General features: G+C 44.1%; 1 protein-coding gene across 13 annotated transcripts in view; it reads left to right on the top strand.

The window, feature by feature from the left end:
• The window catches only part of WNK2 (WNK lysine deficient protein kinase 2), a 121,315-nt gene that overhangs the window by 25,056 nt on the left and 68,269 nt on the right, over positions 1–27,990 (top strand). For all 13 annotated transcript variants that reach the window (XM_075514592.1, XM_075514590.1, XM_075514593.1 and 10 more), the window contains exons 3-5: positions 18,970–19,142; positions 20,120–20,340; positions 24,073–24,230. In XM_075514592.1, coding sequence (XP_075370707.1) covers positions 18,970–19,142; positions 20,120–20,340; positions 24,073–24,230 — 552 coding nt within the window. The remainder of the gene's footprint in view (positions 1–18,969; positions 19,143–20,119; positions 20,341–24,072; positions 24,231–27,990) is intronic.

Below are 27,990 nucleotides of genomic sequence, written 5' to 3' on the forward strand. Positions count from 1 at the left end.
CTGTTATTTCAGTCAGCACATGGTTTATGTAAGTTTGGTTTAGTTTGGTAAGGAGCCAACCTAAACTGAACAGTCAATAAGTCATCTTTAAATTGAGCTGTTGGCAAACTGTATTTGCATTTGTTTCATTAAGCGTGTGTTAAACTGGTTTCAGATGGTGCAAGGGTTATGGTGCAACTTCAAATAATAGCCCAGCCAGCAAAAATTGTCCCCATTCCACATACAGAGGAATCGAGCACCTAAGAGAAGCAATGACTTGTCTGGGTGCAGGGACTAACCTTACAGTTGTGGTCAGTGTCTTCAAGAAGGAAGAACGTGTCATGTAGGGCCACCAGAGTGACAAAGTGAGTGGAGACCCTTGCTTATAAAGTAAGGCTAGACTTTAGCTTGGTTAGCCTGGCAAACCAAGAGGGGATGTAGAAAGGCAAAGGGAGGGAAGACTCAGTAGAAGGAAGAGAGCCATGAAGGCTAAAGGATGAAATTGGCTCGGGAAGCAATGTGTCTCAACTGGCCTTGAGTAAACTAAACGAAGAGGAAGAATAAGGTTTTAGCACAGCTGTGCTTTAGGAGTGGCATGACAAGAATTCCAATTCTTCTAAGATGAAGGTTGCTGAATTTATGAACAAGATTATCTGGCATGTCTTGCAGTTGACCTTGGAAGTTCTTATGTAGGAGGCTTCCAGAGGAAGAAACTCTTCCTGCTAAGAGCTTTAGCTATTGCTTGTCTCTTTTTCCAAAAGTCAGGAGCCTTATTGTCAAAATTTTCAGGTTTCATCCGGCACCTGCAATGTACTAGTGCAAAGTGGACACTTCAGAGAGGAAGATTTAAAAAAATAAAAACCCAACAAAAAACAAAACACTTTAATTTGGAAATCTCTTTAAGTGCTCATATTAATTCTGAATTGCTGTTTGGTTTTTTTTAAAGGTCTGTTGTATCCTGAAGTTAGGTCAGCTTTGCAACTCCACGAATCACTGGGTTTTGAACATACCTGCAAAAATAAAGCTTTGTCTTTTCCAGATAGTGCTTCCTATTCAAAAAAATGGGAAGAAAGGCTATCATTCTGTTCACGAGCTGTGATGCCTCTCAGCTTATGCATTTACACTTTTGTTTATAACTTTGATTTTTGTTGGAGTTATTGGCAATGGCTGGAGGCTGAGTCAGAAAACTAACCCAAGTGTGTGACGCCAGTGGAGCCTTGAACTTGAGAGCAGAGATAAATTGATGTAACCTGATGGTTGCTTATCCAGCACAGAACATACAAACTGTTTAAGTAAAATGCTGTTCTGTCTGACTTTCTCAGCATGCAGAGATGATGACAGTGCTTCAGCAGCTGAGACACTGAAGCCTCAGAGCAGAGGAGCCAGCAAGGGGAGCGGGCAGCATCGTTGCATGGCCCTGGCTCTTTGTGTCTTGCCGTTCCCCTGGGGCTTACCTTCCAGCCCAAAGTGATGAGGTCATGCGTGAACTAATTTTGTCATCCTCACTTTACCGAGCTTCATTTTTATGGCTGTGGAAGTGGTGGTAGTGTTCCCTGTAGAGGTTGACGTTTCCTGCTGTCTTTCTGATTTTGTTTTAAAGAGTTGATTAGTTTTTGGTTTTTTGTTTGTTTGGTTTTTTTAAATGGTTAGGAAAAGGTTTTCAGTCAGTGTTTCTACGACTTAATTTGAAAGGGTACCTGCCCATCATACGGCAAGCCTGCAGAATGAAGGAGCCTTTTCTTGATGCTTTCCAGAATGCTGTGTCTGTGAGCATTTGCCAAGGTCGCTGTTTGTAAGGACACAATCTTCCTGAGGATGGTGTATCAAGTGTCTTGCTACATTCTGCTCAGCATAATCTGAAAATTTAAGAGCTAGTGTCTATGCCATCAAGACATACATGGTGGATTTTGGTTACAGGAGAGGAAAACCACAATGCTTAAATCTCAAACAATGAAGCCTTAATGTGTAATTTTTGGCTGAGGCTAGAACACTGAGGTTAATGTTTCCACGAAGCCTCATCTCTTGAGAGCAGGTCTCCTCTTACTGGCTGGGTGCATATTTAGTGAAGCAACCAAGTAAATAGACTAGAAGAAATGACTGGTTATTAACCTCAGGTTGGTTAAGAGAGACAGTAGTAATAACAAGAGAAACTAATCTGATTTGCTATAGTGGTAAATCAGCTCTGAATTGGTTACTGTACTATCTTTACATTGAAGGTTTTTTTGTGAACCAATACTTTATTGGAAAGATTATTGCTGGGTTTACTAGGCATTATTTTAATACACAGTATTGTTTCTATAAGGACACAAAATGAGTGTGCATTTGCCCTCCTTCCTTCCTGTCAAAGTTATACGATCTCTTTTCTTTCTTCTAAAGCCTTGATATACTGCAAAAATTGAACAGAAATGGTGTTCCTGTTGTGGCAAAGGTTTATGTTTGTGAGCTATCTCATCAATCACACCTGCTTTGCTTCTAAATGTTTCCTATGGCAAGAACATCTGTTTAGGAGAATACCACCGATCCCTACAGGATGATTTTCCATATGCTCCCGTTTCAGGGTAAAATTAAACCAATGGACCTTGACAGTGTTTTCTTAACCAAAAATGGGTCCTTGGGCTTCTGTTAGCAGAACGTGAACCGTATTACTTAATAACGGCATGAATCACTTCCACTAGTGCTCTTCTGGAGGGTAACGCAGCATCTACGTGACTTGAGCCGTTCTTTCGCATGCAAAGGCAGATGGTCTTAAACAAGTCAGATAAGCGTCATGCCTCCAATCTGGTGCTGCCTGGCATGCGAACAGGGTAGCGATTTATAGGATTGAGAGCTTGGGGGTATGGTTACCACCAGAAGAAGAAAAGAGAGCTCCTGTATGGTTTCCTGCGAGATGAGTAGAGCTGTCGAGTGCCCAGGTTTTCTTGGGTATCTCCCCTTTCTGAGTCCATAAATTTTTGTCTAGAAAATAGAGGGCTCAACTGCACAATGCCCAGGGATCTGAGGCAAGTGGCCAATCTGTGTTCAGACTAACTCTCAAGTGGGTGTTAGTCAGGCTGTACATGCACAATAAATCCAATGTATTCTGGGCAACCAGGCTTGCAGGCTGGGCTCTGGCCAGCTGCACCGCCTGGATGTGGGTAGTCCTGTATGGAAATCTTGCAGAAAAGGATAGTGCAAAGGAGTTCGGACAGGCTGTGAGTTCTCCCTGCATCTGTCTCACCCTGCAAAATTGTGAGCTGGCAAAACCTGCAACTGTAAAACACTTTGCGGTCCTGGCGTGGCTGAGAAATGAACGCTAATGCACTGCACAGTATTTAAAATAAAGCTTTCATTTGGAAACTAGTATGAAGGCTCAGAAATCCCTCACAGCTTTCACGAGAGTGAAGCCTGTTCAGAGAGACCTGTGTGCGCACGCTAGGATAAACAGCTGCTAAGTTGCACAGTGATTTTTATTTTTTCATGCGTTTTCTGAACTTTTTTGTACCTCTCACCCTAGCATACACATCAGCATGAGCTGAAAATAAAAGCGCAAACTGCTGTTTCTGACTTCAGTTGCATGGACTGAAACTGCGGCGTACGCTTTGAACTTGTGTACAGTCAATTGTGAATGAGTGCGTGGCCTTGGATTTTAATGTGCCGATGAGTCTGAGACAGCCCTGCCCTCTTATGTAAGCTTTTAAGGTATTTTCATGCCTTATTTGTGCTATTTATCACAGTATCTTGCCTGAATTTACTATGCAGTTATACAAAAAGGATATGTTGGGAGGGTTTGGGAGGAATTGGGCAAGTTATTGGGCAAGAATTGATGACAAGACATTTCTGATCGCTCTACTGATGAGTTGAATTAGACTCATAGACTTAAATTCATTCATCCTCTGTCTGCTGTATCTTGCATTAGTCCAGGTATTGCTGAAATCTCTATAGAAAATGTGTAAAGAAATAAACTATGAAAGAATTATTAAAAATCCCACTTCTTTGAATTACTTCATTTAAAGGGATGAAGCTATTAAAATTGAGACCCATGAATGTACCTGCTGAGACTCTGAAATCTCTTCAGTGCTGTTTCACAGAGGAGAGACTGTATCCCTTCAGAAATTCTGAGCAAAAGCATTTTATGCAAAACACACACCTCTTCACTTTCTTTGGTTTCCCCAGGAAGCTTTGAAGTTATACTTGGTGACAATTTGCCATCCTCAGACAAAGCCTGATTTTATTTTATCCGTAACCGTTCATGACCCGCTCTCCCCGACGCGCATGGTAGCTCCGGGTCTGAGACGACAAGGTGCGATGCTGCGTTAGCGGAGGGTGAGGCTGCCCGGTGCCAGGCAGACTACGGCTGAGCGGTGGGGAGAGGCAAAGCTGAGCGAGCAAGCGAGCGTTACAGAAGTGGTGCTACGTAGCAACAGTGATTTTACTGAGACAGAGGTAAATAGAATCATTTGAGGGCATCTGTCTTGCTTTTAATTTCAGTAATGGTCTTGAACATTTTCCTGCAAGGATATATCCTACAACATTTCTTTGTCCCAGGGTAAGGCAATTACTCGTAACGTCCTGTGATACGTGGTTAAATACAGCATTCTTTTTTTTCAGTCTGCTCTGCAGACGTCTGTGCTTTCATTTTTCTGTATGAGTACCATTTTCCCCACGACTGAACAATAACTTGTTGACCGATGAAGCCCTTCTGTGTACTCACCTGTCACTTATCCTGGGGACTGTGGGAAACACAGTGCCAGGATTTATGTTCTCTACGGTGAGCGTCCATTACTGCTGGCGATTCAGAAATGTCTTACTCAAATTGCTGGTTCTTCTTCACTAGTAATTAAGCTGTTGTTTCATACTAGGGAAAAGCTTTCATGCTAAGCAAGCCACAGGGACTTCAGAGAGACTAGCGTTTGCAAGCTTAAAAGGGCATATTGATTGGTCTTTATTAATAGGAAAGTCTCTAAGGAGAGATGAAATACCTGCATTTTGGAAAGTTTAAAGAACAATTATAAAGCATTTTAAAACCATACAAAAACTAGGCAGAGTTCCCAGGTCATTTTTCCTAACTTCTAGTCACGTTTTTCACTATACTGTATTTTGTGTTTTGTAGGTGGTTAACTTTTACTGAGCGGAGAGATCCATCTTTGGGAAAAAACCATACTTATTCTTTATAACTCCTTAGTGAAAGTGTTTAGCAGTAATATTAATCATCTGTTGAATACAGAACCATTTTGTTTAATGTGCATCGAACCAAATGGATCTTCAATCCTAAGTTTTGCAGGCAATGCAATTTGCCTTTAAAAAAAAAAAACCCCAAGCAATCAAACCAGGTGGTGTCACTCAAATTAATATATTTGTATGCACCATTGTTTTTTTCTTTAGTTGTTTCATTTGAAGAGATTTTAGTCTTTTTATTTACTGAAATGAATTGAGGAGGGCAAACACTTCTGTTGGATTACTTCTCCGTGGGTAGGTTCTTCAGTTCTGTAGCACCTTGTTAGTGCTCTTGAAGTCAAACACTAGCCAAATTGAAAAGAGTTTGTATTTGCTTTGTGTAGGTGCACATCATTGCAGAGCGTCCAAGATAGCCAAGGATAGCATCATCTTTATATACCCCCTTCTTAAGGGAGTTTAGAGTAAAGCCGGCTTTTGCATTTTTTTTTCCTGTTTGCAGAGCGTTTTAGGGGGGGACAGAGAACAGAGAGAGGAAGGTTTCTGTATGTTTTTCTAACTAGTATTGGGTTTTATGAATGTAGGAAATAATATGTGATTAAACATACAACAAGCCTTTTTTGGCAAATGTTGACAGTATCTTGTCCTTGCACTATTCGATGAAATCTGAGCGTAAAGCCCAAACTACCAAGCCATTCTTTTACGTAACCTAATTTTCCCATTTGAAAGTCTTTTAAGTATTCTTAAGCCAACCGTACCCTGGGCTGCATCCAAAGCAGTGTGGCCAGCAGGTCGAGGGAGGTGATCCTGCCCCTCTGCTCTGCTCTGGTGAGACCCCACCTGGAGTACTGCGTCCAGCGCTGGAGTCCTCAGCACAGGAAAGACATGGACCTGTGGGAGCGGGTCCAGAGGAGAGCCACAAAAATGATCAGAGGGATGGAACACCTCTCCTGGTAAGAAAGGCTGAGCGAGTTAGGGTTGTTCAGCCTGGAGAAGAGACGGCTCCGGGGAGACCTTCTTGCGGCCTTTCGATCCTTAAAGGGGGCCTCCAAGAAAGATGGGGACAGAGTTTTTAGTTATCGCCCCTGTTGCGATAGGACAAGGGGCAATGGATTTAACCTGAAGGCGGTAGATTCAGACTAGACATAAGGAAGACATGTTTTATGCTGAGGGTGGTGAAACACTGGCCCAGGTTGCCCAGAGAGGTGGGAGATGCCCCATCCCTGGAAACGTTCAAGGCCAGGTTGGACAGGGCTCTGAGCAACCTGATCGAGGTGAAGGTGGCCCTGCTCATTGCAGGGGGGCTGGACTAGGTGGCCTTTAAAGGTCCCTGCCAGCCCAACCCAGTCTATGATTCTGCTCTTGAACTCTTTCATAAATTTATATATATATTTCATAAAATTATATATCGTTCTTTCATTAAAATATATGTATTATATTAATACTGCTTTCTGTAGAGTCTCTGAATGTCTGATGCTGTTTGTTAAATAGTGTATCAAACATTCCTTGCATCATGTTGTAAAATTCATACCTCTGTAGGCTAGAGATTTTAGCTTATTAAACAGCTGTGCTCAAGGGGTCTGAACACACTGACTTGTAGGAAAGGGATCTCTGCCCAGCAGTTGTGAATCTGCCAGTGCAAGATAGGGGTTTGTTTTGGTTGGGGTTTTTTTTTTGCTTATCCAATTTTCAAACTCTTGTCATGAGGGGCTGCAGGAACTCCTATCACTAAGCATGGCTTGTGTTTGTTTAGAGTTGGTGCTGCTGACTTCATGTTTTCGTAGGTCCTGTCTAGCCAAGACTTGAACTACCTCGTTTGCATTTGATAACTAGCATTCGACTTGGTATTCCGGGACCTTAGCCAAGGGCATGTGTGTTATAACTGTGACATAACTGTCACAGGCTTCAAGTCAAAGTACCACTGTGATCATCCAATCGAATCTCCTATGTACCTCGGTTCATAAGAGTTTCTTGGATGAATCTCTGATAATCCCTCACCCTCTCGCAGATAAATTGCGCAGGCTGAACTCCTTAGTCATGGCCCGTATGGCCCAACTCTTTAGTGATTCTCACGGCCCACCCTTAAAACTGGGTCCACGCTAAGGGGCACGTTGAAAAGTGTGCTCTGCACCGGGAGAGGCTTTTTGCAGCAGGAGAACGCAGCAGGCTCTTCTTGCTTCCCGCTCCCGCTCCAGCCTTGCCTTGCTGCTGCCCAGCAGGCTGTGCTTGGCTGCGCCGGCCTCCCCAGCTCTCGCTTAGGACGGCTGCTGAGCAAGGCTGGCTCTCCAGCCCCTGCGCCAGCGCATCCGTCTGTCCGAGTTACACAACCTCCCGTCAGCCCAGCGCTGTTAGCCTGCCTGCACCCGGCTTACACAAGCATCTCGGTCTCTGTTTGTGACCTGTCATCTTTACGCTTCAACACTCTCCTAATTATTTTCCAAGTGTAAAATTTGTTAGTAACGATGGGCTTTTTTCAAAGTTCTTTATAAAAACACAAATCGCTTCGCTAGAACAAAACCTAAGCCCTGCAGAACCTCTTGAAAATCATCAGGGATGTGTATTTTTACATGTGTAACTTATATTTTGTGACTGATCACTTACCCAATTTTTAATCGATTTATGTAAATGGACATTTTCTGTTTCATTCTTATTCTTAATGTGAAGCAAATGCATTGCAGAAATCCGAGGTTATTATGTCAATGCTATTATCTTTATCAAACCAAACATATAATCTCATTGGAAAGTGGCCAAGATCTGTTTCTCATAAACCCATGTTGATGTTACCCTTTCATGCTTTGCTGTTCAAGGGATGGGAAGTTAAATTTTTAGCTGTTAGTATGTTTAGCTGACAAGCTAGTGTTATTCTTCTGGGCAGGGCTATCGAATGTCAAGCTTTGGAGGAGGGAAAAGAAAGAAAAAGAAAAAGGAAATATTTTGTTAAAAATGTGACGCTTTCAGCTTAATTCTTAACTGTTATGGGAGACTTTGATTAATGTATCCTGGCCAGGAGTGCAGCATTTGCCTTTGGGTGTTTTCTAACAGGTTGTCAAGTGGTGGTAGGAATGCACAAAAAGTGACAGCTCTTTTCAGCATTTAAAAAGCTTCCCCAGTAAGACACATCCGAACTCCAGATAAATTACTACGTAAGTGTTCAGGAGCTGGGATACCCCAATCTGCAAAGTGCCCTTGTGGCAGTGACAGGTGCCTGTCCCCGCTTTCCGAGAGTTTTGCAAGCACGCTACAGGGAGCGCTTGCTTCCGGTCTGAGTTGTTACAGCAGGGGAGGTGGCCTGTTGGCTTTTTCCTTTGCCTTTGCGCTATCTCCTTCCCACATATCGCTTCTTTTGAATCTTATTTCCAGCAGCAGCAAGCAGTTGGTCCTTCCTCGGGTGCCGTGTGCTGTGGAGCCAGGCTGGAACGAGAGCAGAGTGTTCCTGGGGCAGCTCCGAGGCCGTGGGGACTTGACTTTCCAGGTGCAGGAGTTTAAGTTGGGTATTTGCAATAATATGGCCCTCTGCAAGGATTTTTTTTTTTTTTGCCAAACCAGAAAGAGCAGGTCATGTTAAAGGACTATTTTGCTGTATTCTCTTCCAATGCACACCCCCAAAAGGTCCCTAGCAAAAAAGAGAAGCAAACTGGGAGGAGGAAGAATTCGCGATGCTGCTGGTTGTGGTGCTGCAGGTCTCCAGGGCGTACCGAGGAACTCCTTACTGCTGCTCTTGTGTCCTGCAGATGTGAAACGTGGGCACAGAAGAATTAAATGGCTAGGTGTAGGTGGCTTAGCAGGCCACAGTGTGAGGGAAGAACTGAAAAAGTTTATCTCCAGGATCCATTACGCCACTATTAGAGTTTAAATTAAGGTCTGTGTAAAGACCTATCACTTTTCTGTTGTCTAACTATTTTATATTCCTTTCCCTCGGTATAATTAAGTTCAGCATGTACGTACATAGACACACATGCACTTGTTCAGTCTTACTTGTTTTGTGAAAACAAAGACATGAGAAGTTATGAGATGCTGAACTTGCATGGAAGGCTGTGTGGGCAAGTTTTCCTTGCTTGCCTGGCCTGTGCACCAAGACAGCTCTTCTCCGGGAAGAAGATAAAATATGTCCGGCTAAATAAAGGCTGCAGTCATTGGGGTGATAAAGGAGACAGAAGGTGTAGGTTGTTCTCCTGCACAGAGAGCTCGGGCCAGCTGCTTGCAGCCCCGGCCAGCGAGACCCAGGGGACCTCCTGATCTTCTCGGTACTCTGCTGGGCTCAGCTCTGGCTTGCTGATGTGTTTTAAGGTCTGCAAGTATTATGCTGCATTGGAGGGACAGGAACAAATGAGAAATGGCTTCTAACTCTGCTTTTACGTGATACGAGGTGGGTTTTGTGAGAAGAGTGATTGAATTAAAGGTGTATTCATCGCTGTGTAAGAACTGTGATTTGAAGAACTCTGAAAATATCTCTTTCTACAGCCTGCTACAGGCAGGGCTGTTAAATGGGTGTTAGTCCAGCTGTCTGGTTTGGTGGGGAGTCTTGGTGTGTTTTGTGGCTTTGGGGTTTCTTTTTTACTAATTTGAAAATTTTTGAGGTAGTTTCCCAAAATAAATGTACTTAGTCTGTAATTAGAGACTAAGTCTGAAGGCCTGTTCAGTGGGTATCGTCTAGGATTGGTAAGGCTGCCTAACCTGTGATAGACTAGCAAATCCAACACCGTTCAAGGGCTTAATTTTGGAGGCAGAAAACATATGTTCTGACTTGAATGATCTCCGTTGCAAACATGGTAATATATATTTCCTGTTATTGCATTTCTGCTTAAATAAAAGTTCCAAAGGAATGGTTTGTTTTAAGCGACTCTTCTAAATTAGCATATTTCATGAATGATAAAAACTAATATGAAATGAAAACATTTGAAAGTCATTATGTAAAGGTCACATTTATGTTCTTCCATTTATAAGGTGTCAGCAGATAGAAATGAATCTGGTTTAGGTAGCGCTCAGCTTTGTTCCTGCTGCAAAGAAAATTTTAATTGTTTACAAAGTATTTTACTGAAACTGTAAAGCCATGCAAACAGTTCTGTTGGGTCTTAGCAGATTTACTATTTCGACATATTTTACCATTCAAAACACCTGCGTGCTGGAAGGTACATGTTATGCTGCTGCACTCAGGTTACAGTGAAACCGTTTTATTATTTCTGAATGCTTGTGTCTGTAACTGAGCATCCTATTCTCTACTTAGGGTTACTGGTGGATTATAATTAATTCACTGGTAAGAATATTTCCCTTTAAGTGTGTTTTACAAACTGAAGTATGGAATTGCTAGGTTACAGCAGGATGGGAAATGGTAGCAATAATGGGATGAAAATGAAATTTGCCTGTTAGAAAAGCAGGACTGAACGCTCATGAGACACACTCAGATTAAATTTGCCAGGGCAAACCTAACTAAAACTTGCCTTGTTCTGCTAATTCTTCGTGCTGGGTTAGTTTTGGCTGGCAAAGCTTATTGGCCAAATGAGCATTAACATTTACACGCCGAACGGTAACGTGGGGTAAATAGGAACGTGTTCAGTTCATCTTGGAAGGCTGAGAAAGGTGGTAGTGCTCCTCCGGCTGGGTCTCCCGCCGGGCGGGGAATGGCACCCCTCCTTTTTAGGAAAGACAACGCTTCTACTTGGCAAGCACACAGAAAAGGGAAACTGAAGGGGATTTCATACCCATAAAATAAGTTAACTTGAAAATTGCCTTAGAGTAATGAGAGAAGCTGAAAGAAGAAAAAAATCGGATGGCTTCTCTCTGCATGCAAGCACCCTGCAGCTGTACCGGTCCGCAGACAGGTTCTATCTGTCCTGTTAGACCCGTATTACACTGGGAAACGCTGGCCCTCTGAGGGCGGCAGCAGCTCCTCTCTTCTCTCCACACGTTTTCAGCTCTCTGAAGATGATTTTTAGGCAGCGGCACTGAAATGTCTCTCTCCACTCCTGCTGTGGCCCAGGCCAGAAGGACTGAGCCTCCAAGGGCTGGCTGGAGCCGCCGCCTCGGGCTGGCTGCGTGGTACAGAGGAGTCCAGCACCAAAACGAGGATAATTCATAACCACAGTCATTAAAATTGCAAAGGCGTCAGCCATTGTACGTGGAGGTATTTGCATCTTCTTTCTGAGTCTTCCAGCCTGCAACTCGTGCTCTTCCAAACCCCTTAGAAATGAAGACAGAAGTAGGAGCCTGCTACGGGTGGGACGGGACCAGGATCATGGGCACATCGGCATTTGGCTTCATCTGTTTGGGAGGTGATGTCTCGTAGTGTGAGACATTTTACATGCCCAAATACCGTGTTTATGGATGACGTGAAGTAGGTGAAGCAAAATGCTTTTTAAAAACAGCACAAGCTGTTGCATAAACTTTAATCAACGCTAGGTTCAGAAGTGAATTCCAGAAAATACCAAATTCTCATGACATGTCTAAAGTGGGTTTTTTGGTGGTTCATTATTTTTTCTTTCTGTGTGAGCAGAGGTGATCTGGTGCCGTGAGGTTTGTCCAGCTTTTTTTCACACATTGATTTCACAGTTTCCTTTGGAAAAGTCATTTTGTGAGGCAAGCCTGAACTGTTTCTGGTATTTCATCTAGAATTACAGGCTGATGTGGCACCTGTGAAGCACTGGTAATTAAGAGAGTTAATGGGGTGCTACCTGCAATTAATTCAATTGCTTGTGACAAGAACTTTTTTGTTTAACCATAGGTTATCGTAGTGCAGTTGTGTTGGGAGGCTTTCATCTGTAAAACACGGTCTCTGCCCATGGTGTTGGGTTTCTTAGGTGTTTTCATGGCTCTTGCGTTGAGATTTGTGATTTGAGATGTTGATTTCCCTTCCTCCTGCACCTTGCAGGACGAGTTTTTTAAGTTCTGACGTTCAGCAGAAGATGTGAATCTCATCGTTCCTCTTCCATAAGACTTTGACATGTCCCTTAAGCAATTTTAAAAGTAGCAAGCTGTACTTGCATCCAGCAAAAAAGCAAGCTCAGCCTTTTCTACAGTGCCAGTTTTAGCCATAAAGATCTGAATTCAGCTCCTCATTTTCTGTAGGCTTCTAGCAATGACTCAGGCAAATAGAGTAAATCTCTCTCGGCCTGTTCTGTGAAATGCCGTTCATTGAAACGTGAGCATCCTTGGGGGCAAGGGCTGCTTCTTATGCATTTGGAAAATGAGGTACCACTGGGAAACCTCACTGTGCTTCACTAACACAGCTAACAAACAGCAGGCTGTAACTTCACCAAGGGTGACTTGGTGAAGAAGAATGTTGGCTGAATGCTGATACGTAATGAAGCTGTAAAATTTTTTTCCTCACTTGCAAGTTATCTAAAGGCATCTGCTGTTTGTTCACAGAAAGGGGATTTTCTCCTTTAGGATCGCTTTAAATGATGTGTGCTTATAATTGAATGTACAAGGTGTGGGAATAAAAGGTCCTGAATGCTATTAAAAATTTATAGCACTGGCATCATAATAATAAAGGCACAGAGCTGGTACATGAGAGCAGCTACTTCAGTAACGTCTCCAGCTCAACAGTCCCAACTGCGGCGTGTCTGAGCCTGCTTTGGCTCCCAGTTATGTCTTTGGGAGAAATCCTAGATTCCTCTGATAGTGGGTTAGACAAGTCTTAATGTGAAATGCAAAAGGTGATTGCACTAAATGCATAAAGCTTTCATTTTAAATACAAAAATCGTTTTTATTTTTTTCTTCTAAAATGTGTTACTGTTCATCTTTAAAGGCTTTTGAATCTTTAAAATTTGAAAACTTGCAAAATTGTGACGGTTCCCTGAAGAGGCAGTACTGACAATAGAGAATTTAATGGATTAAGTCGTATGCAGGTACCAGCTAACACGTCCCAAGTTCACTGTCAGAGCAAAGCAAGTTCTTGGCTTACGCTGCAGGATGCCTGGGAGGGCTGCTGCCTGCTCCCACCGCGTTGGGTATCTCGCTGTCGAACACGCGACTGCAGGCAGACCAGGACTGCGCCTCTGTTCATAAATCCCCAGCGAACCAGTAGGCAGCTGCATCGGAGAAAGGGGTCAGTGGATCCCACTGCTGATTTCGTATCTCGGGCAGTCTCTGGTTCGAAGAGCGGTTGCGGTACGTGAGCAAATGTACGGATTTGGCACGCAGATGTGAAAATGTAATGATATGGTGAGTTGTTCATTCTGCTGATGTAGGTATTTGATTTCTGTTCCTGTGTCAGAAGTGTGCCTCTTCAGTTTCCTTTTCTTCATCACTAATACGGGTAAGAGATGTTACAGCTCTGCACGACAGAAGTGAGCCCTTCCCTCATTTGCTGACCTACTGCTCCTACTTGCTTCACCAGACAGAGCTTAGGCTGTTCCAAAATGAGGACTTTGTCCTGCTAGGCAAAATTAAGTAACCATCAGTAAATACAGCCATGTGAGTTTAAGCATTAAAAAAAACCCCCAACCCAATATTTATAGGCTAGCTGGCCACAGAAGCAGAAGTCCTTAGGCCAAGAAGTCTAGGTAAGATCTCCAAGTTGCGTGCCAGGGAAGGAGACACGCTCGCACAAATGTGTGGGCAGGAGAGGAGAGGGCTTTCAGATGTCCCTAGCGAGGCTGTGACACCGCAAACGGACGGCCTGGACCTGGCGGGGCTGGAGAGGGGTCTCAAAACAGCGAAGGCTCTTTTCCGAGCGAGAGAGGAGAACTTTGGCTGTCTGAGCCCAGCAGTACTGTGGCCCGGGCTCGCTCACTAGCAAGTGTGAGTTTGTTCTTAAGTCATTGCCACTTATAAAGTGTTTAAAGTAGTTTAATTTTTTTAACATTACTGAAAATTCAAGACTTTGAAAGGAGGAACTTAAAGAAACACGGTGAAACCGCAAAGCAGCACAACTTTCTAGTTTGGGAACAGTGCTGCTTCAAACCCTGCTCTTACGTGGTTATAGGCATTGCCATGTACAAAATAATTTTTTGTGTGGTCTTATTTTTATTTCTTTCATTTGATCCCCTTTCCTCATGGGGTGAGGATGTAGTTTGTTCCCAGATCTGGTAGTCCCTCACAAGTTAGCAGGCAAGAAACTTGACCTCAGTTGTTAAATCTTTCTTAGAAATCTTCTGAAGGCTCAGGTGAAGGCCACTCTCTTGCTTGTGTAACTTTCGAAGTCTTAGTCAGAGCCCGTATGTTACAACCTGGAGGAAATGATGCTTGGGGCTGACTAACAGAACATGTTCCTGCTGTTAATTTGGGTGTCATTCCAGAAATTTAATTTGTAAATTGTAAGCTTTCCCCTTCATTTTGTTAACACGTTTACTTGCTAATTCCACTTTTTGCTGCTGTTCCTCACTAAGGAACTTAATGAAGAGATAAATTTTATATTAACAAAGAGAGGTATTTGTTCGCCCTGCCTGCAACGAGTAGGGAAAAGCAGAGAGCGTTCGTGTGTTAGATTAGCAGAAATACGATTTACGGATAGGAAATTCACTTTAATGGAGCTTCCTGCTGCAAACATCGTTTCACTCCAGCCTCTCTGAACGGGTGTGTAATTTACCAAGGGTGAGGCTATAAAGTGCTAATGGGAATTCTTCCTTCCTTCCAAAAAGAAGCGAATAGCTTTCAGTGGTTTGATGCTTAAAACTGACCACGCCGTAATAATCTGCTTTGCAGCAGCGAAGCTAGGAAAATTAATGAAGAAAAGGTAGCTTACAATTTGTAAGCTCTTCATACCACTTGTTTATTATCTGTCGGTTAGATCGCCCTTCATAGTGAAGGATGCATTGTATAACCGAACCCAGTTAATGGTTATTTATCTATGTGAAAGGTGAAATCGCGGAGCCACAAGCCGTGGCTGCGTGTGTGGCTGGTGCGACTGTACGTGCGGCCGCTGACGCCGTGCCCGAGGTGCACGCCGACTGCTCGCTCTTGAGGCCCGTTCCTGCAGAAGCACTCTGTAAGCACTTAACCGCAGGAGCCCAGAGTAGCTGTAATAATAAAACGTCAAATTCTCAACCCAGGGTTAGGGCAGCCGACCGCGGATCAGCGTGGCTGCACTGGGGAATGCCTTTTTAAAGCAGCCTGCTTTGTAGGCTGCGTGGCAGTGGAGGCAGTCTCCGACCTGCTCGTGTTTTGTGTGACTGAGTGCTTTCGTTGCTGCTGGGCGGGAGTCGAGCTATGGCGTTGCAGTAAAGTAACAGGCACTGGAGGAGTTTGCATGGTGTGTGTGTTTGCAAAGCCGACACATCTAAAGCTCTGAGGGTGAGAAAGCTCGTTGTTACTGTGTCCGCTCCCTCCGGTGCGCTGATTCCAGCTGTGCCGCTGCCGAAGTCTGTACCGAAGCCTTTTAAGCTGACTATTCTTCACAGTTTATTAAGACCGAGAAACAAGTTAAACTTACAGATTCTTTCTTTGCAGTAACACAAACTGAGCAGCTGTCTCGCTTCTTGCTTGGTTCTGTTTAACTTCAGTTTGTCTGGAAAAGTTGAACAAGCTCAGAGCGATTGCTGTGGACTTTTGAAGGTTGAAGTTTATTTTAGAAACCTTGGTGCTAAGTGGTAGGCTTGAGAAGCTTTCAATTATTTGAAATGGAATTACAGTGTCGCCTCCTGAGCCAGGACTTTGTGTCCCAGCGAGGAGGGGAAGAGCCAAGAAGTGTGGATGCCTTAAAAGGAGAGGAAGAGTGTAGATATCTGCAAACTAATATTGATATCTCCCGGATCGCATTAAGAACGTTTTCCAAGTTTGAAGTCTCGTGTCTTGAGGAAGCTCAGAATAGCAGTAATGCCATAAATGCAGCGGAGCAGACTGAGCAACGAGCTTGCCTGTCAGCTTGGTGTGACGCTGCTCTTGCGGGCCCTCGCCTCTAACTCGGCATCCCTGAGCCTCCCCGTTCGGCTGTTCGGTGTTGCGAACGGGCTGCTGCAGATGGCGCGATGGTTGATGACTCCTTGGGGGAATCCGGAAACTCGCGTCATTCCCCCAAATGTTGATAAATTTGGGTTATGCAAAGTGATGCCTTAAATCCGGTTAAGTGGATTAGCTTTCTTTGGCATGACCTTTCCAAAGAATCCCGTTACCCCATCTTAAAATTTGATGTCCTAAGGTTGTTTCAGGCTTACACCCTTACCTTCAGCATAAGGACATTTCACCTTGTGTGGATCATGTGATGGGGAATAAGTGTCTGTGACCCCAGCGAAGGTGTGTTGGGTTTGGGTTAAACCCCAAGTGAGTCACGCAGTTAAACGAGTGTTTTTGCTGCTTCGGAGTAGAAAACGGTTCAAGTGTTAAGCCCTTTCAGAAGCAGCTTATGCTTTGGCCAACGACTTGTGTCAGGTTCAGCACGGAGGAATCCAGAAAAGGCGGTCTGCGCCCTTACAGGGCCGGAGACCCCTCGCGCGGCGGGGAACTCAGCGCGTGAGGGCGGCTGCTCTGCCCAGAGCCCTGCCTGCACCTCTGCCTTGCCCTTGCCTCTCCTCTCAACTGTTAGTCCTGGACACAGGCTTTCTCCTGAGCAGGAGGCTCAGCTAATCATTCTGATGAAAAAAAATCCGGATTCTTTCTACGTAGTTATAGATGAAACACTTATTACTCTTCCAGAATCACTTTGTTGCAGTTGCTCGGCTTGCCGTCTTAGTACTTTGAATTCAGACAGCAGCGCAAATGATCCAGCGCTCGTAATATGTAGAATATACAGAATACGATTGTCTGCAATGTCTGAAGGATGTTTTGAAAAGTTACCCTTAAAGTAGCAGTGGAAAATTTCTCACAGTGCTCAGAAATCTGGAAATGAGAGTCAAGGGGTACAGTATTACGGTTTTTATTTTAATTAGAAGGTTTTTAAAAAAGATGCTGGATCTGTGTCTCCACCTTTTCCTTTCTCTGCTAGCCCGCACTCTGCTCTTCCTGTCTCACACAAGGACTTGCTCCTTGTCCTCCTTAATAGCAGAGTGTCTGATTTATTCTACAGGGTTTAAATTAAGAGGAAACTCAGCAGTAGGGGAAGAAGTGATGGATTTGAAAGCAATTTTCAGGCTCTTCTATCCTGGCTCATTAGACAGCCTGCTTTTTTTTTTTTTTTTTTTTTTTTTCCAAACTTAGAAAAACCGCAGTTGCTACAGAGCAGCAGAAATACCGCCTTGCTCTGGGCTGTTGGCGTTCAGCGTGCTGCTGCCCGCCTGTCCCCGGCAGCGCTGCTGGGCCCAGGCTGCCCCCGGCTGCCCCCAGGGACCCGGGCATCGGCGCCCACGGGGCACCCCGCTGTGCCAGCCCGGGCGGCTGCCGTCGCTTGGGGCGACGTTAGCTCTGATGCTGCTCCGTAAAATGTAAAGAAAACTGAGAACCTCTTCAGCAGCCACGGTGTAGAATGGGAATGCTGTCCCCACGCACACACGCCGCTGGGGAAGCAGGTTTTCTGTCGTCCGAGAAGAGCCAAAGCATCATCGTTTCAACCTGGGTTTTCCTCTCGTGAAGTGTCTGTGTAAAGCCATGTTTGTAGCCACGGAAATTCTCCTTCCTGTATTGAGTCCTGCGATCACAGATGAGGGCAGGCTATCAAAATGGCAGTGGCCTGATTCCTCTGCATCTCGGTTACAAATCGTCCGGGTGCCAATTTAATTCACTACGTATATGATCTTATAAACATGCCTAAGTGAACTGAGGAAAGGATAATGTCTGAGGTTAAAATATGAACTAATTAATCTTAGTGCTTTCTGAGCCTTTGCTGCTTCAAGTAAGAACAGTTACACAATTGTGCCTTTTAAAGAACGAAAAAGCTTCATTTCTAGGGCAGCGGAGGGAAGTGCTCCCAGCTCGACCAGCCGTCCAGGGGAGACAAACCAGACGGCGATGGTGTGGTCTTTGGTGAAACTCCCAATTTGCTCTTTTACACCGTCTAAAGAGGCTAGAGCGTGCATCTGAGCTGCTTGTTGTAGGGGTCTCCGTGTTGGTAATGAGGTCCAGGCAGCCCAGTAGGCTTCTGCTGGCTAGGGAGGTCCTCCTTCTGGGAAGGAGGAGATGGGCTCTGCACGCTCCTTGCAGGGTCGCTTCACAGCCTGGAGTTTATAGTAAATGCTCCTAAATTTCTCTAGGAAAACCAGAGTAGTAGAACATGACATTCCTCGCGTTGCTAATCTAAAAGAGTAAGTATTTCCATGTGGCCAACATGCAGCCTACAGAAGAGGCTGAAGGATGGCTTTAAATCCTTAGTCGGCTTTAAAGAAAAGTCTGTACAATTAGGCAGAACAGCAAACAAATAGAAATATGTGTTTGGGTTTTTGGAGGGGCGTATTGTTTTAATTTGTCCCTAGAGAAAGGGGATGGGCTGCACAGCCCAGCGTGGTTACTGGGGGACCTCAGCTGGTCGCACTGCCATAACTTCACGGGAGCAGTCACGGAAGGTGGTGAGCAGTCACGGAAGGTGGTGAGCTGTCACGGAAGGTGGTGAGCAGTCACAGCTGTAAAAGACAGCAGCAGCTTAGCCGTGAGGACATTCCTACCTGGAAATGAAATCCTGCATGTGTTAATCTCTCAGATAACAAGCCTCACAGAACCAAAACAAGAAGTAAATAGCTGTCTGTTGATCCATCAAGCCATGGGTGTGTTTATGCTGCCTGAAATATTAATGCTGTCATGTAGCACAGTGTAGCACAGACATCTCTTTGTTCAGAGGCGAGTCTTTGTCTTCTTGACACTGGATTTAAGGCGAGTGCCCTAGTTCATACACGCTGCTCATCTCTTACATAAAAGATTTTATAATTGCTCTTGATACAAACATAAAACAAATCTACAATTCTGAATACCCGAGCAATGCAGTGCCTTTGTTGTATTTTTGTCCGTTCACTACTAATAATGTCTTATTTTGGATTATAGGACAGAAAACTCACAAAAGTAGAGAGGCAGAGGTTTAAAGAGGAAGCAGAAATGTTGAAAGGTCTACAGCATCCAAACATTGTGAGATTTTATGACTTCTGGGAATCCTGTGTAAAAGGCAAAAGATGCATCGTGCTGGTTACCGAATTGATGACCTCTGGAACACTAAAGACGTAAGTACTGCGCTCCTGGTGAGGAGGCTAAGAATAGCGATGGAAATTTTTAGAAAAATCCTACTTTCATATTCTGAAAAAAGGCATCTCCAGATAAAAGAAAAAAATGGAGCTGTTCTCTGGTGTCTGTCAGTTGTCCCTGCATCTGAACTGCATTGATTTGACGGGAAGAATTTTGGCCTCCATCTCTCTTTCCCTGCTCTCCTGTTTCAGTTATGCAACTAGAAGCTGTTCTCTGGTGTTTTTCGTCTTCTGCCTGCGACGTTTTAATTTGTCAGGGTGTGTTTTTGTGATTGCTTTTGTGCTTGTATTTGCATGTTTTGTTAGAAAATTCAGACAGAATAGCACTTGAATGGTAGCATTTTTTGAAGCAGAAGGTGCTCTAGGTTATCTACTAAACAATATTAATTAATAGCTTTGGTACTGACAGTCTTGTTAAGGTTGATATAAAACAGTTGGCATGAATTCTGGAACAGATTTTCAGCCCCAATGGGAGCAGTACTCATCACTGCATATATCCAGTGTGCTACTCTGCCAGTGCATTAGCAGGTTTTGCATTTTTCTGAAATGTACCCTCCCAATCAGTGGTTTGGGTAAATGGAAAAAATGCAGGTGCATGGTACAGAGGTCAAAGTCTCGTGGTTAAAATTAAACTTCAGTATTCTTCTGATTTGAATATATGAAATGTATTCTAAAGCTGTTCTCTGCATGAAGTGAATTGCTGTACTATTAGACTTGCAAATATTTGGTTGTATTTGCACCAAAAATGCTTATTATCTTCCTCCCTAAAAATGAATGCTCTAATTCCTCCTTTGAAAAGATCTGTTTCTTTCAATTTTGTGATATTTCTGAGCTGCTATTATGGTGTCTAATAAGGGGCTTTTATCCAGAATGGAGTTTCAGCTGTTAAAGCCCCTAGAATCTCTCATAACACTTCATTTTCTTTATACCCACTTCTGTGTACGTTTGTGCTCTAGGTATCTGAAGAGATTTAAAGTAATGAAACCAAAAGTCCTGCGTAGTTGGTGCCGGCAAATCCTGAAGGGTCTTCTTTTCTTGCACACAAGAACTCCACCAATAATTCACAGAGACTTAAAATGTGACAATATTTTTATTACTGGACCAACTGGATCTGTGAAAATAGGAGACTTGGGTCTGGCAACCCTCAAGAGAGCTTCATTTGCCAAAAGCGTAATAGGTAATCCTCCTGTTCTCCTTGGCTTCCTTCTGTTGGTATGGTGGTTGTCTTTTTAATATCTTTCCTGCACGTTTTGCATCGGTGGTCTTTTCACTTCTAGGTTGGTAGTAGAGATCAACGTGGTTTTGTGACTGTTCCCTTTATACCACTATAAAAATCTCAATCAGTAGGAAATGGTATCATGACTTCCTCTTCTCCTTCCTTCTGTGTCACAATGGTAAAACGCTTTTTTGGTTTGTTTTTTAATTGAAATATTACCTGGTATCCGCAAATCCTTCTCCTCTGTCCTTCAAAAGGAGCAGCAAGGGTTCTCGGCGGCTTGGGTGCATCCTCCTCCTGAGAACAGGCTCAGTGCCTGCTGCGGAGGGGGAGGAGAAGAGAGGGAGGAGAGGGAAGAGAAAGCGTGCCCGGCGCTCTCCCTGACAGGGCAGGGCTGCAAAAGCCTGGGACAGCCCCTGGGAAGGCTTCTGCTTCCAGTGGTGCTGGCATAGGGATGAAGGGAGAGGCAGCAGTGCCCTGCAGAGCTGGGCTGCTGCCCTTTGCAGAGAGGTCGTAGGGGAGCTGGTCTGGCTGGAACGCCTTATCCCCATTTACTGGGGCATCAGCAGAACAGGCTGCTTCTGCAGGCAACTGCAGAGCTCGTCCCTGCCTTGACGCCGTCCTGGCAGAGTTCTGCTGAAACACCACCTGCAATTTATTAAAAATCAGTAGGTACAAAATTAAAAGAAATTTCCACTAGGATATGCAATAGCTGATGCCCTTAGGTGGTGCCCATGTGTGAGGAGTGTTGGAACTTGGGTTTGCTTGAACTGGGAGGACGTTTTCTGAATGACTGTTGAAGGATGTCGTTTCCTTGCAAAAGTTACATTTAATGTTTTCTGTGTAAACGTCGTGTTTTCCTGAATTCTCAAACATTTTGTGTTTTTTACCCAAGCTTCTGTAGCAAATCTCCCTTGCTCAGATTTGTAGGTGATGGTTCTAGGAAGCTGCACATTCCCGAGAAATGGTGCTGAAAGTGGGGAAGTTGTCATGCATGTAGTTGTATTTCAGCTTACGTGGCAATTAGATGCTATGTGATTAGAGTTAGCAAACTGATAGTTTGCCGATAGTGACAACCACTGTTCCTTTACTATATATGAAAATAGCATCCTATCTTTCAAGCAGTAGTTGCTTAAATAATTATTTTAGCATCTCAAATTTTCAGAGATTACAGTTCTTTGCAGTTATTTGTACAAAAGTATCTACCTTAATGCTTAGAGAGCCCAGTATTGCTGAAGTCAAAATGATAGCAATTTTGGATATGTGCTTGGCTACTGTGGGTCTGCTTAACCTTGTTGATTTTAGTGAAATGATGTTGGTTTATGTCTGCTAAGTTTATCTAGTTTTTAACTTACAGTAATCGGTGGGGTTTTTTTCTGTTGAGGCTCAGTACTTCTTCACAATTTTTTTGCAACATAACAATTGTCTGTGGGACATAATGGAGTAATATCAGTAATACCAATACTGGGAATAATATCAGTAATACCAACTCGAGTTTTTGTACAATCAGTTGTTACCACAACGCCGTCAAAGCACGCTCGTGTCTAAAAGAAATTCAGTACTGAAAAGGGCTGCAGGTTGCTGGCAAGGTGTCTGCCAGCATTCATTTTGGCAATATAATCGAGCTTCTCTCTTTCATGAGTAGTGCTGCTCTAAGGAAAGAATTAGGAGGGCTTGGAAACACTGGTGAGATGAGTAATTCTGCCCCCTCCGTTAGATGTAGTAGCCTTAAAGCAATATTAGTAGCTGCAGTTTTACATCGGTCTGAATGGAATGAAGTCAGCATGGCTGAGGTCCAATTTTTCCCTTGCTGCGTCCGTGCCATCGCTGATGCTCGTCTGACCTTGCAGTGTATCTCTGCAGGGAGCCGAGCCAGGGCAAAACTCCTTCTGCCGAGAGGAGTTGAATGGATGCTGAGCGGCTTCACGTTTAGGTGGTCTGTTTTGTTTAAGGAAACTTGTATGTATTCCTTCCCACCCCCAAGGGATGGGAGGGGAAATGTCATTTTCATGCTATTTTGGAATGGCGTCAAGAATTTCTTTTGCTTCTTAGACTATCGCTATCACTTTGTCAGATTTGCTTTAAATGCTCCATAATTCATGAGATTCACTCCTGCCTCTGAGCCTTGTTCCTTCTAAAACAAGGTAGCAGCTCCAAAAAACATTCTCTATGGGAGTAGTTAACCGTTTCAGAGCAGCAGCCGCTGCCTGTGTGACAGCTGGGAGAAAAACCCTAAGAGCAGGCGCTAAGTTAAGCTTTCATGACGTGGGTCCCGCTGATTTACAAAGGCTGAAGGAATGAGTGTCTTTGAGGTGGAAGGAACATAAACAACGGGAGAGATTGATCCCGAATTTTGCAAAATGAATTTTGCAGAAATGCTTGTGCTGATGCTTGTTTTGTGAGTTAGGCCAAGTCTACTTCAGAAAACGTGCAAAAGCAGAGTTTTTGCTGACAGACCCTAATTTTTAGAGATGTTGTTTATGTTGCCATTAAAAAAAAAAAAAGCTTACATCAAGTCTCCAAATGTATACGAGAACTACTTTTCCCTGGTATATGTTACTTTAATTACAGTTGTGCTTTTGCTGCTGATGCAGAGGTGTCACAACAAAAAACTAACAGACCCGCCGGGCTGCCCCAGGGCGCCGGGGGACAGCGGGTGCCGAGGCGGCTGCTGCTGGGCCGGAGGGGCACAGCTGGTCCAGGTCCTTCACGTGGTCCGAGACCTCTCGCGCTCCTTTTGGCATCCCGGTGCTCGCGGCTCGCTGGTCCTCTCCCGCAACACACGACTGCATTGATCTCTCTTCCTTCATCTTTTCTAAATGTAAAAAGGAAATAAATTAGTCTTGACTCCTAAACATAAATTACATTACGACATACAGCTCCTGGAGTAAATTACCTAAGTGTTAACTTTTTTCCCTTTTGCTTTATAAGACCACACTTTTCAGAGTAGTTTGCTGTGCAAACGTTGCAGGCGTTGTAAGTCGCCACTTGTCATAAAGCTGCAACTTCCCGTTACGAAGCAGTAAGTACAGTGCTTCACTTAATATTTATCCAGTTGCATCAGCTTTCTGACACCCTAATCTCTGTTGAGTAGGACCTTATTCTGTGAGTAGCCTCATTGATTTGTCCCACTAAACCAGTGACAGAATTATGTTTAATGTTTTGTGCGTGACTTTGTAGGTGATTTGTGATACTACTCGCTTTCAAAGCGCTGTCTGTCTGCCGGGTGGTTGCTATGTATCTCTGAAGGGAAAAGAATGCAAATTTGCATTGATAAAAACAAGAGTGAAGGTTCTCGTTTCTTCTCTCCTTTTCACCTCCACGAGCCTGTACACATCCCTCTCTCCACCCAGGAAAAGAAACCATTTCATGACTTCCAGTATGGTCAGGCAATGTGCCATATCTCATTCTCTTGTTCTTTTTTGAAATTTTGATACTTTTTCATTTTTTTTTTTTAATTTCCCTCTTCCCCCTTGTATTCTTACCAGTGAGCCATGGGTATGTAAGTGTGTGACTTTGGGTTTCTTCCCTGGAGGATGCTTGAGCTTATTCTAGTTACTTCCCTCTTTTAAAGTAATCTTGCATGCACCCTTGCACAACTGTAATGGGCACACTTATAGGTGAAAAAGATTGTGGTTAAAGCCATTTAGACTTTATAAAAAATTTACATTCTTTTTGTGCGTGTCTGTGTAGGTACACCAGAATTTATGGCCCCAGAAATGTATGAGGAACACTACGATGAATCTGTGGATGTCTATGCTTTTGGAATGTGCATGTTGGAAATGGCTACCTCAGAATACCCTTACTCAGAATGCCAGAATGCTGCTCAAATTTACCGGAAAGTAACCTGTGTGAGTAAACATCCTTAATTTGTGTTGGGATTTTGTAATTTGAAGGTTTAAAAATGTATTTCGACGAGGTGTCAGTACTGTCGAATGTGTAGTGTGTTGTAGAAATGGAGGTATCTGAGCTCTGGGTTGCACAGACCTGTTGCAGCTTTATTTATAAGCTTAAAGTCCATGGCTGGATTGTGTTTTTACTGCAGCTGCATAAAATATTTTCAGTAATCTTTGCTGCTGATTTTGTCTCCATCAGCCAAAAATACATAAAACTTGGGAAGAAGGAGCAGGGAAAAATCTTTGCTCTAGTCTTGGCTCCTAAATGGGGACTTTTCAGACTTGATCAAGTTTCCCACAAAGCTAAAAGGACTAACTTAGGTTACAGCCTAAATACATATTTATATGGTGGAGGATGTTTGATTCAGATTTCCAGCACAGGTTCTCTCTGCTTGTATGTGTAACAAATTATCTGAAGATATGAAAGGGAAAAGATAGCAATGTTTAGTTTTGGAGTCAGCAGAGGTGCTTTATATCTGCATTTTGGAACTCTGCAAGGTCTGGTAATCCCCAGACAGGAACCATGGAAATGGGTTTGCTGCATTTTCAGGTGAGGTTAGGCTGGAGGAGAAGTCAATCTAAAATAATCTGTACACTGAATAAAATACCCTCTCCAACATTCTCACTCCCAGATGATAAATGTATTTGCCTACATGAGCTGTACTGCAAATGCCTGAAAAAACTCCTGAGTCTGTAGGATGCTATCAGATTGCAAATCACTGACTGCAGAGAAATGAGGCTTGCCAAAGGCTTTGGCAGCTGTGGTTATATTCTGTTTTATTTGATTAAGCAAAACCAAGAGTTACAGGAGTTTTTTTTCAGGATAAATTATGTTAAGCAGACTGGTTTGTCAAAGATTTTCCCAGGTGGTACTTTCCATCCGGTTGCTACAAAATGTAGCTGTGTGGTTTGGCCCTCTTGTATCACCAAAAGATCATAGAATCATAGATTCATTAAGGCTGGAAAAGACCTCTAAGATCATCTAGCCCACCTGCCAACCCAACACCTCCATGCCTACTAAACCATGTCCCGACGCTCCACATCTACACGTTTTTTGAACTCCTCCAGGGATGGTGACTCCACCACCTCTCTGGGCAGCCTGTTCCAATGCTTGACCACCCTTTCAGTAAAGACATTTTTCCTAATATCCAATCTAAACCCCTCCTGATTCAACTTGAGGCCATCTCCTCTCGCCCTATCACTCATTACCTGGGAGAAGAGACCGACCCCACCTCTCTACAACCTCCTTTCAGGCAGTTGTAGAGAGCGATGAGGTCTCCCCTCAGCCTCCTTTTCTCCAGGCTGAACAACCCCAGCTCCCTCAGCCGCTCCCCATCAGCCTTGTGCTCCAGACCCTTCCCCAGCTTCGTTGCCCTTCTCTGCACACGCTCCAGCCCCTCAATGTCTCTCTTGGAGTGAGGGGCCCAACACTGAACACAGCATTCGAGGTGCGGCCTCACCAGTGCTGAGTACAGGGGCATGATCACATCCCTAGTCCTGCTGGCCACGCTATTTTTGATACAAGCCAGGATGCCATTGGCTTTCTTGGCCACCTGGGCACACTGCTGGCTCATACTCAGCCGGCTGTCAACCAGCACCCCCAGGTCCTTCTCTGCTGGGCAGCTTTCCAGCCACTCTTCCCCAAGCCTGTAGCGTTGCATGGGGTTGCTGTGGCCCAAGTGCAGGACCCAGCACTGAGCCTTGTTGGATCTCATACAATTGACCTCGGCCCATCAATCCAGCCTGTCCAAATGCAGTCTGCACGCTCAGGATGTGAAGAGGGTAATCCTCAGAAGAAAGCTGCACTAAAATTTGCAAAGATTAGCTACAGATAAGGTTGCTTTTATTTCTTTGACGTGTAAGGTAGAAAGAGTAGTTAGGCTTGCATAGTAGATATATCGAATGGATCCATCCACTCTAAAAGTGTGGTCCCAAAATTAGGTTGTATTCCTTTTATCCAGCTGCTTGTTATGAGCAAAAATCTTCCCAAATGAAACTTAGTAATAGCTGGTTGATTTTGAAAGGTACTTGAGACCACTTGCCTTCTCCAAGAGGCTTAGCGAATCAGGCCAGTACAAATACGGTTCTGTGAAATCCTGCAGTCAGCAAACACTGCTCGAGGTCAAAATTGCATTTTCTGATTTGCTGTCTGCTAATCTCTCACGCTGGATATCCATCCTATGATGGTTTCAGCAGATACCCAAACATTCACATGTGCCAGATGAGGGGTTTTGGGTTTATGTCCAATTTAATTTTTACAGGTCGAGTTTGTATTGTTCAGTATCTATCTTTCCCACCACTGAAGACCAGGATGCCGGGAAGTTGGTGCTCATGTTGTAGATTGCTGTGCTAACCAGCTGTGGTCATGCTGACCTCGAGGCAGAGGGAGGATGCAAACGATTCAGGAGTCTGTGTTTAAAAGTTGAAGTCAGTATCACAAGACACAGGAGGATGTCCCTGCTGGAAATGAGAGATCCCTGACTTTCTGAAAGCAGGAGGACACTTCTGAAGAGGGGAAGCAGCTTTCTCCCATTTTTGTGTAAACTGTTGCAAGCTGACATTTGAAGCTTGGTAAAGCTGAATCTTTCCCAATGGCCTGCAACCCCGGTTTCTGGTAGTTTAGCTCTTCTTAGGGTGTTGCTTTCAACCCATAGCTACTCAGCAATAATAATAAAAAGAAAGGCATCAGAAGCAGCTCAGCAGTGCAGTTAACTCCGTCGCTGTGGCTGGAGCAGCTCCCCGTGGCGCTGCAGGGAAGGCAGCGCGTGCAGGGATGGGTCTGCTGGCTGCTGCGCTCTGCGCCCTGGGCCGGCTGGAAGCGCGTGCTGCGGCCTCTCAACCAAGTGAAATAGGTTTGGCTCAGTGGAGTTGCTTGCCTGAATCCTTATGAGGATGGCTGCTTGTTCCACGTTGTTATTCCACGGTGCTTTATCACATTGTTATTCCACTCGCTCCTCCCCTACAAGGAAAAGTTTATTTCGTTTGGCACAACGGCTCGTTGGCTTCATTTGGGTATGTAGTCCTTCGGATGTGCTCTAAGTGCCATCTTTGTAGCTAGCTTGGGAGACATCTCCTTGGGCTCTAAAGCATCACATGGTGACAACAGGAGTCTCTTCTAATTTTGGGCTCTGGGGCCTCGTCTCCTGAATGTGATACCAGTCTTGTAACCCTAGATACTGACTGGCTTTCCTGAGAAGCGTAGGGCGCGTTCCCTGCTGCCTTGGACAGGCGTTGCGTGAGCAGCGTGCCTCGTGTCTGTGGAGCTGCCATCGCGGGTAGCTGATGTTAAGGCAACCTGGGTACATGTGCATGCATTGAGAGCCACAAATAATATAGATGTCTTCCGTTGCTCCACATACCCAGAGAAACTCTGAGTACCACTCTTAGCCATCTGGAATATTGGTAATTAAGACTTCATAAGACTCCTAAGCCTCATTTATCAAAGCAATATCCAAGATGGCAAAGAATAATGATTAATCAGAGGATTCCTAATTAGGTGTTATATTTCAATTTGCAGACTTACGTAGTCATTTTTTTTAAACACTGATGAAAGCCTGAGCCAACTAATTTTCTGTGGCAATAACATATACATAGCCGAGGATTATAATGTAAATTATTATAACTTTGTAAAACTGGCCTTATACTAGCAACTCTAGAGCCATGGAAAACTAATGCTTATCCTGAAGAACAAGTAATGGCGGAGAAGCTGTTGCAA

This window comes from Mycteria americana, chromosome 11 (assembly GCF_035582795.1).
Source record: "Mycteria americana isolate JAX WOST 10 ecotype Jacksonville Zoo and Gardens chromosome 11, USCA_MyAme_1.0, whole genome shotgun sequence".
Lineage (NCBI taxonomy): Eukaryota > Metazoa > Chordata > Aves > Ciconiiformes > Ciconiidae > Mycteria > Mycteria americana.